This window comes from Oncorhynchus mykiss, chromosome 26, assembly GCF_013265735.2.
Source record: "Oncorhynchus mykiss isolate Arlee chromosome 26, USDA_OmykA_1.1, whole genome shotgun sequence".
Lineage (NCBI taxonomy): Eukaryota > Metazoa > Chordata > Actinopteri > Salmoniformes > Salmonidae > Oncorhynchus > Oncorhynchus mykiss.
In genome coordinates, this window is record NC_048590.1 from 7,426,640 (window position 1) to 7,439,603 (window position 12,964).

The window sequence follows — 12,964 nt, forward strand, 5'->3', positions numbered from 1 at the left end:
CTAGGGCTGTATCCAGTCTAGGAGGACGGTATACCATCATCTAGGGCTGGGTCCTGTCTAGGAGGACAGTATACCATCATCTAGGGCTGTATCCAGTCTAAGAGGACAGCATACCATCATCTAGGGCTGTATCCAGTCTAGGAGGACAGTATACCATCATCTAGGGCTGGGTCCAGTCTAGGAGGACAGTATACCATAATCTAGGGTTGTGTCCAGTCTAGGAGGACAGTATACTATCATCTAGGGCTGTGTCCAGTCTAGGAGGACAGTATACCATCATCTAGGGCTATGTCCAGTCTAGGAGGACAGGACAGCATACCATCATCTAGGGCTGGGTCCTGTCTAGGAGGACAGGACAGTATACCATCATCTAGGGCTGTGTCCTGTCTAGGAGGACAGCATACCATCATCTAGGGCTGTGTCCAGTCTAGGAGGACAGTATACCATCATCTAGGGCTGTGTCCAGTCTAGGAGGACAGTATACCATCATCTAGGGCTGTGTCCAGTCTAGGAGGACAGTATACCATCATCTAGGACTGGGTCCAGTCTAGGAGGACAGTATACCATCATCTAGGGCTGTGTCCAGTCTAGGAGGAAAGGACAGTATACCATCATCTAGGGCTGGGTCCTGTCTAGGAGGACAGGACAGTATACCATCATCTAGGGCTGTGTCCAGTCTAGGAGGACAGAATACCATCATCTAGGGCTGTGTCCAGTCTAGGAGGACAGTATACCATCATCTAGGGCTGTGTCCTGTCTAGGAGGACAGGACAGTATACCGTCATCTAGGAGTGTATCCAGTCTAGGAGGACAGGACAGTATACCATCATCTAGGGCTGTATCCTGTCTATGAGGACAGGACAGTATACCATCATCTAGGGCTGTATCCTGTCTAGGAGGACTGTATACCATCATCTAGGGCTGTGTCCTGTCTAGGAGGACAGTATACCATCTACTAGGGCTGTGTCCTGTCTAGGAGGACAGGACAGTATACCATCTACTAGGGCTGTGTCCTGTCTAGGAGGACAGTATACCATAATCTAGGGCTGTGTCCAGTCTAGGAGGACAGTATACCATCATCTAGGGCTGTGTCCAGTCTAGGAGGACAGTATCCTAACATCTAGGGCTGTATTCTGTCTAGGAGGACAGGACAGTATACCATAATCTAGGGCTGTGTCCAGTCTAGGAGGACAGTATACCATCATCTAGGGCTGGGTCCAGTCTAGGAGGACAGTATACCATCATCTAGGGCTGTATCCTGTCTAGGAGGACAGTATACCATCATCTAGGGCTGTGTCCAGTCTAGGAGGACAGTATACCATCATCTAGGGCTGGGTCCTGTCTAGGAGGACAGTATACCATCATCTAGGGCTGTATCCAGTCTAGGAGGACAGCATACCATCATCTAGGGCTGTATCCAGTCTAGGAGGACGGTATACCATCATCTAGGGCTGGGTCCTGTCTAGGAGGACAGTATACCATCATCTAGGGCTGTATCCAGTCTAAGAGGACAGCATACCATCATCTAGGGCTGTATCCAGTCTAGGAGGACAGTATACCATCATCTAGGGCTGGGTCCAGTCTAGGAGGACAGTATACCATAATCTAGGGTTGTGTCCAGTCTAGGAGGACAGTATACTATCATCTAGGGCTGTGTCCAGTCTAGGAGGACAGTATACCATCATCTAGGGCTATGTCCAGTCTAGGAGGACAGGACAGCATACCATCATCTAGGGCTGGGTCCTGTCTAGGAGGACAGGACAGTATACCATCATCTAGGGCTGTGTCCTGTCTAGGAGGACAGCATACCATCATCTAGGGCTGTGTTCAGTCTAGGAGGACAGTATACCATCATCTAGGGCTGTGTCCAGTCTAGGAGGACAGTATACCATCATCTAGGGCTGTGTCCAGTCTAGGAGGACAGTATACCATCATCTAGGACTGGGTCCAGTCTAGGAGGACAGTATACCATCATCTAGGGCTGTGTCCAGTCTAGGAGGAAAGGACAGTATACCATCATCTAGGGCTGGGTCCTGTCTAGGAGGACAGGACAGTATACCATCATCTAGGGCTGTGTCCAGTCTAGGAGGACAGAATACCATCATCTAGGGCTGTGTCCAGTCTAGGAGGACAGTATACCATCATCTAGGGCTGTGTCCTGTCTAGGAGGACAGTATACCATCATCTAGGGCTGTGTCCAGTCTAGGAGGACAGTATACCATCATCTAGGACTGGGTCCAGTCTAGGAGGACAGTATACCATCATCTAGGGCTGGGTCCTGTCTAGGAGGACAGTATACCATCATCTAGGGGTGTGTCCTGTCTAGGAGGACAGTATACCATCATCTAGGGCTGTATCCAGTCTAGGAGGACAGTATACCATCATCTAGGGCTGTATCCTGTCTAGGAGGACAGTATACCATCATCTAGGGCTGGGTCCAGTCTAGGAGGACAGTATACTATCATCTAGGGTTGTATCCAGTCTAGGAGGACAGTATACCATCATCTAGGGTTGTATCCAGTCTAGGAGGACAGTATACCATCATCTAGGGCTGGGTCCAGTCTAGGAGGACAGTATACCATCATCTAGGGCTGGGTCCAGTCTAGGAGGACAGTATACCATCATCTAGGGCTGGGTCCAGTCTAGGAGGACAGTATACCATCATCTAGGGCTGGGTCCAGTCTAGGAGGACAGTATACCATCATCTAGGGCTGGGTCCAGTCTAGGAGGACAGTATACCATCATCTAGGGCTGTATCCAGTCTAGGAGGACAGTATACCATCATCTAGGGCTGGGTCCAGTCTAGGAGGACAGTATACCATCATCTAGGGCTGGGTCCAGTCTAGGAGGACAGTATACCATCATCTAGGGCTGTGTCCAGTCTAGGAGGACAGAATACCATCATCTAGGGCTGGGTCCTGTCTAGGAGGACAGGACAGTATAACATCATCTAGGGCTGGGTTCAGTCTAGGAGGACAGTATACCATCATCTAGGGCTGTATCCAGTCTAGGAGGACAGTATACCATCATCTAGGGCTGTATCCAGTCTAGGAGGACAGTATACCATCATCTAGGGCTGGGTCCAGTCTAGGAGGACAGTATACCATCATCTAGGGCTGGGTCCAGTCTAGGAGGACGGAATACCATCATCTAGGGCTGGGTCCTGTCTAGGAGGACAGTATACCATCATCTAGGGCTGGGTCCAGTCTAGGAGGACAGTATACCATCATCTAGGGCTGTATCCAGTCTAGGAGGACAGTATACCATCATCTAGGGCTGGGTCCTGTCTAGGAGGACAGTATACCATCATCTAGGGGTGTGTCCTGTCTAGGAGGACAGTATACCATCATCTAGGGCTGTATCCAGTCTAGGAGGACAGTATACCATCATCTAGGGCTGGGTCCAGTCTAGGAGGACAGTATACCATCATCTAGGGCTGGGTCCAGTCTAGGAGGACAGTATACCATCATCTAGGGCTGTGTCCAGTCTAGGAGGACGGAATACCATCATCTAGGGCTGGGTCCTGTCTAGGAGGACAGTATACCATCATCTAGGGCTGGGTCCAGTCTAGGAGGACAGTATTCCATCATCTAGGGCTGTATCCAGTCTAGGAGGACAGTATACCATCATCTAGGGCTGTATCCAGTCTAGGAGGACAGTTTACCATCATCTAGGGCTGGGTCCAGTCTAGGAGGACAGTATACCATCATCTAGGGCTGGGTCCAGTCTAGGAGGACGGAATACCATCATCTAGGGCTGGGTCCTGTCTAGGAGGACAGTATACCATCATCTAGGGCTAGGTCCAGTCTAGGAGGACAGTATACCATCATCTAGGGCTGTATCCAGTCTAGGAGGACAGTATACCATCATCTAGGGCTGTATCCAGTCTAGGAGGACGGAATACCATCATCTAGGGCTGGGTCCTGTCTTGGAGGCCAGTATACCATCATCTAGGGCTGGGTTCAGTCTAGGAGGACAGTATACCATCATCTAGGGCTGTATCCAGTCTAGGAGGACAGTATACCATCATCTACGGCTGTATCCAGTCTAGGAGGACAGTATACCATCATCTAGGGCTGGGTCCAGTCTAGGAGGACAGTATACCATCATCTAGGGCTGGGTCCAGTCTAGGAGGACTGAATACCATCATCTAGGGCTGGGTCCTGTCTAGGAGGACAGTATACCATCATCTAGGGCTGGGTCCATTCTAGGAGGACAGTATACCATCATCTAGGGCTGTATCCAGTCTAGGAGGACAGTATACCATCATCTAGGGCTGGGTCCAGTCTAGGAGGACAGTATACCATCATCTAGGGGTGTGTCCTGTCTAGGAGGACAGTATACCATCATCTAGGGCTGGGTCCAGTCTAGGAGGACAGTTTACCATCATCTAGGGCTGGGTCCAGTCTAGGAGGACAGTATACCATCATCTAGGGCTGGGTCCAGTCTAGGAGGACGGAATACCATCATCTAGGGCTGGGTCCTGTCTAGGAGGACAGTATACCATCATCTAGGGCTAGGTCCAGTCTAGGAGGACAGTATACCATCATCTAGGGCTGTATCCAGTCTAGGAGGACAGTATACCATCATCTAGGGCTGTATCCAGTCTAGGAGGACGGAATACCATCATCTAGGGCTGGGTCCTGTCTTGGAGGACAGTATACCATCATCTAGGGCTGGGTTCAGTCTAGGAGGACAGTATACCATCATCTAGGGCTGTATCCAGTCTAGGAGGACAGTATACCATCATCTACGGCTGTATCCAGTCTAGGAGGACAGTATACCATCATCTAGGGCTGGGTCCAGTCTAGGAGGACAGTATACCATCATCTAGGGCTGGGTCCAGTCTAGGAGGACAGTATACCATCATCTAGGACTGGGTCCAGTCTAGGAGGACTGAATACCATCATCTAGGGCTGGGTCCTGTCTAGGAGGACAGTATACCATCATCTAGGGCTAGGTCCAGTCTAGGAGGACAGTATACCATCATCTAGGGCTGTATCCAGTCTAGGAGGACAGTATACCATCATCTAGGGCTGTATCCAGTCTAGGAGGACGGAATACCATCATCTAGGGCTGGGTCCTGTCTTGGAGGACAGTATACCATCATCTAGGGCTGGGTTCAGTCTAGGAGGACAGTATACCATCATCTAGGGCTGTATCCAGTCTAGGAGGACAGTATACCATCATCTACGGCTGTATCCAGTCTAGGAGGACAGTATACCATCATCTAGGGCTGGGTCCAGTCTAGGAGGACAGTATACCATCATCTAGGGCTGGGTCCAGTCTAGGAGGACTGAATACCATCATCTAGGGCTGGGTCCTGTCTAGGAGGACAGTATACCATCATCTAGGGCTGGGTCCATTCTAGGAGGACAGTATACCATCATCTAGGGCTGTATCCAGTCTAGGAGGACAGTATACCATCATCTAGGGCTGGGTCCAGTCTAGGAGGACAGTATACCATCATCTAGGGGTGTGTCCTGTCTAGGAGGACAGTATACCATCATCTAGGGCTGGGTCCAGTCTAGGAGGACAGTATACCATCATCTAGGGCTGGGTCCAGTCTAGGAGGACAGTATACCATCATCTAGGGCTGGGTCCAGTCTAGGAGGACAGTATACCATCATCTAGGGCTGGGTCCAGTCTAGGAGGACAGGACAGTATACCATCATCTAGGGCTGGGTCCAGTCTAGGAGGACAGTATACCATCATCTAGGGCTGGGTCCAGTCTAGGAGGACAGTATACCATCATCTAGGGCTGTGTCCAGTCTAGGAGGACAGTATACCATCATCTAGGGCTGGGTCCAGTCTAGGAGGACAGTATACCATCATCTAGGGCTGGGTCCAGTCTAGGAGGACAGTATACCATCATCTAGGGCTGTGTCCAGTCTAGGAGGACGGAATACCATCATCTAGGGCTGGGTCCATTCTAGGAGGACAGTATACCATCATCTAGGGCTGGGTCCAGTCTAGGAGGACAGTATACCATCATCTAGGGCTGGGTCCAGTCTAGGAGGACAGTATACCATCATCTAGGGCTGGGTCCAGTCTAGGAGGACAGTATACCATCATCTAGGGCTGGGTCCAGTCTAGGAGGACGGAATACCATCATCTAGGGCTGGGTCCAGTCTAGGAGGACAGTATACCATCATATAGGGCTGTGTCCAGTCTAGGAGGACGGAATACCATCATCTAGGGCTGGGTCCAGTCTAGGAGGACGGAATACCATCATCTAGGGCTGGGTCCAGTCTAGGAGGACAGTATACCATCATCTAGGGCTGGGTCCAGTCTATGAGGACAGTATACCATCATCTAGGGCTGGTTCCAGTCTAGGAGGACGGAATACCATCATCTAGGGCTGGGTCCAGTCTAGGAGGACAGTATACCATCATCTAGGGCTGGGTCCAGTCTAGGAGGACAGTATACCATCATATAGGGCTGGGTCCAGTCTAGGAGGACGGTATACCATCATCTAGGGCTGGGTCCAGTCTAGGAGGACAGTATACCATCATCTAGGGCTGGGTCCAGTCTAGGAGGACAGTATACCATCATCTAGGGCTGGGTTCAGTCTAGGAGGACAGTATACCATCATCTAGGGCTGGGTCCAGTCTAGGAGGACAGTATACCATCATCTAGGGCTGTGTCCAGTCTAGGAGGACGGAATACCATCATCTAGGGCTGGGTCCTGTCTAGGAGGACAGTATACCATCATCTAGGGCTGTATCCTGTCTAGGAGGACAGTATACCATCATCTAGGGCTGGGTCCATTCTAGGAGGACAGTATACCATCATCTAGGGCTGGGTCCAGTCTAGGAGGACAGTATACCATCATCTAGGGCTGGGTCCAGTCTAGGAGGACAGTATACCATCATCTAGGGCTGGGTCCAGTCTAGGAGGACAGTATACCATCATATAGGGCTGGGTCCAGTCTAGGAGGACAGTATACCATCATCTAGGGCTGGGTCCAGTCTAGGAGGACAGTATACCATCATCTAGGGCTGTGTCCAGTCTAGGAGGACAGTATACCATCATCTAGGGCTGGGTCCAGTCTAGGAGGACAGTATACCATCATCTAGGGCTGTATCCAGTCTAGGAGGACAGTATACCATCATCTAGGGCTGGGTCCAGTCTAGGAGGACAGTATACCATCATCTAGGGCTGGGTCCAGTCTAGGAGGACAGTATACCATCATCTAGGGCTGGGTCCAGTCTAGGAGGACAGTATACCATCATCTAGGGCTGTATCCTGTCTAGGAGGACGGTATACCATCATCTAGGGCTGGGTCCAGTCTAGGAGGACAGTATACCATCATCTAGGGCTGGGTCCAGTCTAGGAGGACAGTATACCATCATCTAGGGCTGGGTCCAGTCTAGGAGGACAGTATACCATCATCTAGGGCTGTGTCCAGTCTAGGAGGACAGTATACCATCATCTAGGGCTGGGTCCAGTCTAGGAGGACAGTATACCATCATCTAGGGCTGGGTCCATTCTAGGAGGACAGTATACCATCATCTAGGGCTGGGTCCAGTCTAGGAGGACAGTATACCATCATCTAGGGCTGGGTCCAGTCTAGGAGGACAGTATACCATCATCTAGGGCTGTGTCCAGTCTAGGAGGACAGTATACCATCATCTAGGGCTGGGTCCAGTCTAGGAGGACAGTATACCATCATCTAGGGCTGTGTCCAGTCTAGGAGGACAGTATACCATCATCTAGGGCTGGGTCCAGTCTAGGAGGACGGAATACAGTACCTGATTTTGACATACTGTCAGGAGTAATGACAAAATGGCAAAAGATGATTGTCTTACTTCCTCAGGTAAAAGACAATTGCCAGAATTAATGGGCCTGTATTGCGGACCCCATTGCCTGACAATATGTACCTGAAACTCAAATCTAATGATATAGTCTTTGATGTTAACATTATCTTTCACTGAGTGAAGCCAAACCTGCACAGAAATAGACAGACTTCAACCCTTTTAGAAGGTTAGAAGAACGATTTAATTAATATCACAACTGCTGATACACAGTGTAAAAGAGTTCAGGCTTAACAACAGTATCTTTACATGATTATAAAGTAAACACAGAGTTGAGGACAGACGGGTTGAGAATGGACACCATCTGTCTGTTCTTCGGGAACCCAGTTGGGGGAGACACAGCTCTAAGAATAGAGGAAGCTGTTGTACAGAAGGCCTCAACTCCACCTTGTTTAATGACATGTGGAGATACGTATCACTGATCATTAAAGTAAGAGTAGATTCTTTCAACGTAATATTGTTAATTTTTCCACTTACCCTCGATCTGATCACTGAAAAATAACAACAGTATACAGTTAACATCAATCGGCTCATTTAACTTAGAGTTATCAGTCCAACTGCTCTCTTCAGTAATAGAAATCGCCATTCCTACCTGCATTAACTAAAACTTTAATGTCACCACCGATAAACCTCATGTCTATCCTGTTTCACTCCAACTGCAATGATTTACTAACATGATACCCAGTGGTCAGGTTGTAAATGTCTCAGTCCCACTGACAGCACCAAAACGTAATACATTTAGTTAGTTGCAAACTATTTGGTAGCTAATGAGGCTAACAAGGAAATTAAATCCTCAATCATAAAATAAATGAAACTAAATTAAAATGAAAGGAATAAAATGAATGATAAAATGGGAATACTTACACTTCCTCAGTGTCAGACATGGTGACGGTGGATTTACACCTGGAAGAAAAGCAGGAAGGTTTCTTCATTTAAATGTATTATATATTATATATTGTAGGATGTTTTCCCCCCTTTCATCTGAAGGAGAATACCTGGGTAATACAAGGAAAGGGGGGGGGGATACCTGGGTAATACAAGGAAAGGGGGGGGGGGATACCTGGGTAATACAAGGAAAGGGGAGGGGGGGGGGGATACCTGGGTAATACAAGGAAAGGGGGGGGGGGGGGAAACCTAGTCAGTTGTAAAGGGGGATACCTGGGTAATACAAGGAAGGGGAAAGGGGGGGGGGGGGGGATACCTAGTCAGCTGTACAACTGAATGTATTCAACTGAAATGGTGTCTTCCCCATTTAACCCAACCCCTCTGAATCAGAGAGGTGCGGGGAAGGGGGGGGGGGGGGGTATACCTAGTCAGTTGTCTTCCTCATTCAACCCCTCTGAATCAGAGAGGTGCGGGGAAGGGGGGGGGGGGGGGGTATACCTAGTCAGTTGTCTTCCTCATTCAACCCCTCTGAATCAGAGAGGTGCGAGGAAGGGGGGGGGGCTGCCTTAACCGACACACTGCTGAGGTAAGTTATATCCTCTTCATTCACATCCTTCCAACAACTTTTGACATCATTTGTAGGTTAAAACTTCCCTAAGGTGCAATGGAAGGACAACTTAGTGTCATGTAGTAAAGACGACACGCTAACACATCTCCTCATCCTCCTTCAGGTCTCTGAAGCCCTCGGCTGTACAGGACGGGGAAGAACTCTCATTTCTAATCCTTTCGGATATATATAAAGTGTCCTAAGAGGGTTCTTTCACACCTAGTGGTCCAAGACAGCTGCAGATGTCCTTCAGGCTTAGTCCTTTAGGATCTTATTACCCCGACTCAGCTGAGACCTTCTCTGTCCACATAGCTCCCAAATCCACCCTCTCCTCTTCTCCATATCTGGGCATCGTAGTCATTCATCACAACAAAGAAGGAATAAGTGATGATGGTAAGGAGAGGTCTGAGGATCCTTCCTGATTGGTTGGGGGGTCGACAAGACCATTCGGTTGACCCTTTGTGGTTCGTTTGGTTAACTTGTGATATTAAAGACTGGTTGACGATGACGACGCGCCTCCACCAGACTAACACTAAAACTATATAAAAACATTTGGTTGAAAATCTATCCTATTTTGTGTGTGTGTGTGTCTGTGTGTGTGTGTTTGCCCATTTGAAGATTTCCTTGGGTTTGCGCCCCATGGACCTCCTGGTCGAGGTCGGCTGCGACAGAGCCTGGGCTCGACCCCAGAGTCTCTGGCGGCACAGCCTTAGACCACTACGCCACCCGGGAGGCCCTAAGGGATGTAACCTTTGACCCATAACCCTCAGTCTAGAACACTCAGAGCAGCTGTATCTCCATAGCTGTTTGAACCTGATAGAAAACACTGTACTGCTCTATAGCAATGGTGACCTGTCTAAATGGACTATCGCCCCGTAGCACTCACATCTGGAATCATGAAATGCTTTGAAAAAGGCTTTTTGCATGGCTCACGTCAACATCATCATCCCAGACACCCTTGGACCCACTCCAATTCGCATACCGCCCCCCCCCAAACAGATCCACAGACGACTCGATCTCTATTGCCCTCCACACTGCCTTCTTCCATCTGAACAAGAGGAACACGTATGTGAGAACGCTGTTCATTGACTGCAGATCAACGTTCAACACCGTAGTGTCCTCCAAGCTCATCACACTAAGCTAAGGACCCACTTCTTGATGGACCCTCAGGTCCTCAAAATGTTCCACAGCAGCACCATTGAGAGGATCCTGATTAGCTGCATCACCGCCTGGTGTGGCAACTGATTGGCATACGACCGACCGTAAGGCGCTACAGAAGGAGGTACGTTCGGCCCAGTACATCACTGGGGTCGAGCATCCTGCCATCCAGGACCTTTATACCGGACGTCAGAGAATGGCCCTATACCAGAGAATGGCCCGTCAGAGAATGGCCCTAAAAATTGTCAAAGACTCCGGCCACCCAGGTCATAGACTGTTCTCTCTGCCATAAGACCTAGTTAGTTAAATAGTCAACCAAACAGCTACCTGGACTGTCTGCATTGACCCTTTTGACTCATCAAATACGCCGCTGTTATTGTTTATTATCTATCCTGTTGCCTAGTTACTTTACCCCTACCTATACAGTATGCACACATCTACCTCCATGACCTCTTACCCCTGCACATTGACTTGGTACTGTTACCCGGTGTATATAGCCAAGTTATCGTTACTCATTTAGTATTTATTCTTTGTGTTATTATTTTTCTATTTTTCTCTCTCTACGTTGTTGGGAAGGGCCCGTCAGTAAGCATTTCACTGTGAGTCTACACCTGTTGTTTCTCTCTACGTTGTTGGGAAGGGCCCGTCAGAAAGCATTTCACTGTTAGTCTACACCTGTTGTTTCTCTCTACGTTGTTGGGAAGGGCCCATCAGCATTTCACTGTTAGTCTACACCTGTTGTTTCTCTCTACGTTGCATCAGCATTTCACTGTTAGTCTACTCCTGTTGTTTCTCTCTCTACGTTGTTGGGAAGGGCCCGTCAGTAAGCATTTCACTGTGAGTCTACACCTGTTGTTTCTCTCTACGTTGTTGGGAAGGGCCCGTCAGAAAGCATTTCACTGTTAGTCTACACCTGTTGTTTCTCTCTACGTTGTTGGGAAGGGCCCGTCAGTAAGCATTTCACTGTGAGTCTACACCTGTTGTTTCTCTCTACGTTGTTGGGAAGGGCCCGTCAGAAAGCATTTCACTGTTAGTCTACACCTGTTGTTTCTCTCTACGTTGTTGGGAAGGGTCCGTCAGCTTTTCACTGTTAGTCTACACCTGTTGTTTCTCTCTACGTTGTTGGGAAGGGCCCATCAGCATTTCACTGTTAGTCTACACCTGTTGTTTCTCTCTACGTTGTTAGGAAGGGCCTGTCAGCATTTCACTGTTAGTCTACACCTGTTGTTTCTCTCTACGTTGTTGGGAAGGGCCCATCAGCATTTCACTGTTAGTCTACACCTGTTTATAAACCAAGTGACAAAAACATTTTCGATTTGATTTAGCATCCAGGGATTGTCCACACAAAACACATAAAAACACCTTGAAAACAAGTATTGTATTGACCTATCTGTATCTAGAAAGCATTGACTCAATCTATTTTCTCTTTCGGTCAATTTAAACCATTTAAAGTTGTCTAATGAAAATTGTTGTCTTAAAAATGATATGCTACCAAACTCCAAACAGAAGAAACTGAACTATTTCAGTGTTTCAGAGATGATTAGAGAGATGATTAGAGATGTTTAGAGATGAAGGTTAGAGATGTTTAAAATGTTTTGCAATTGTGAGACGTGTCCCACAGTCCAACATCTGGGCTCAGATGCCCCCAGCAGTCTGGCTGGAGCAGCTTAGATTACAACCAGCAGTTAGTACCAGCTCCATACGTTAGTAGGATATAGATTCTCCTATGGTAAATCTACTGTGACAGTAGGAGAGACCACTTCCTCTTCTTAGACTCCAGTTCTATACATTAGTAGGATATAGATTAACTTATGGTAAATCTACTGTGACAGTGGGAGAGACCACTTCCTCTTCCTAGACTCCAGCTCCATACGTTAGTAGGCTATAGATTCTCCTATGGTAAATGTACTACTGTGGAGTAGGAGAGACCACTTCCTCTTCCTAGACTCCAGCTCCATACGTTAGTAGGCTATAGATTCTCCTATGGTAAATGTACTACTGTGGAGTAGGAGAGACCACTTCCTCTTCCTAGACTCCAGCTCCATACGTTAGTAGGCTATAGATTCTCCTATGGTAAATGTACTACTGTGACAGTGGGAGAGACCACTTCCTCTTCCTAGACTCCAGCTCTATACATTAGTAGGATATAGATTCTCCTATGGTAAATGTACTGCTGTGACAGTAGGAGAGACTGGTTCTTCTTCCTGGACTCGTAAATCACTGTCTCTTTATCCATCTCTGTCTGTCTCTCTGTATCAGTGGCACGTACCTGCCCAGGAATATTAACAAACACTCTATAATAAACACAGGAATCAATCACTCTTAAACGGTTGATTGTTGTGTTTCTCCAACCCTTTGTCTTTCTATCTATCTTTCTTTCTTACCTCAGAAAAGTTGAAAGAAGTGAGACTCCTTGGCGACGGATGGGGAGACTGGCTGTAACTCTTCTCATCAAATAAGTCCTTGTGTTATAGTGATATTTGATCTGGTCAAGCTG

The 12,964-nt window shown here is 48.1% G+C and overlaps 1 protein-coding gene across 23 annotated transcripts in view; it reads right to left on the reverse strand.

Moving 5' to 3' along the window:
- LOC110526832 (troponin T, fast skeletal muscle isoforms-like) overlaps window positions 1–12,964 on the reverse strand; it is a 33,447-nt gene extending 20,483 nt beyond the window's left edge. For 10 of the 23 annotated variants that reach the window (XR_005039658.1, XM_036963319.1, XM_036963320.1 and 7 more), the window contains exons 1-3: window positions 12,852–12,963; window positions 8,682–8,720; window positions 8,295–8,308 (exon numbers count right to left, since the gene is read on the reverse strand). Coding sequence is in view for 22 of the 23 variants with exons in the window: in XM_036963319.1 (XP_036819214.1) it covers window positions 8,295–8,308; window positions 8,682–8,720; window positions 12,852–12,919 (121 nt within the window). In the remaining variant the exon portion in view is untranslated. Of the gene's footprint in view, window positions 1–8,294; window positions 8,309–8,681; window positions 8,721–12,851 lie in introns of all 23 variants that reach the window. The other 13 variants (XM_036963329.1, XM_036963326.1, XM_036963330.1 and 10 more) reach the window with 3 other exon arrangements.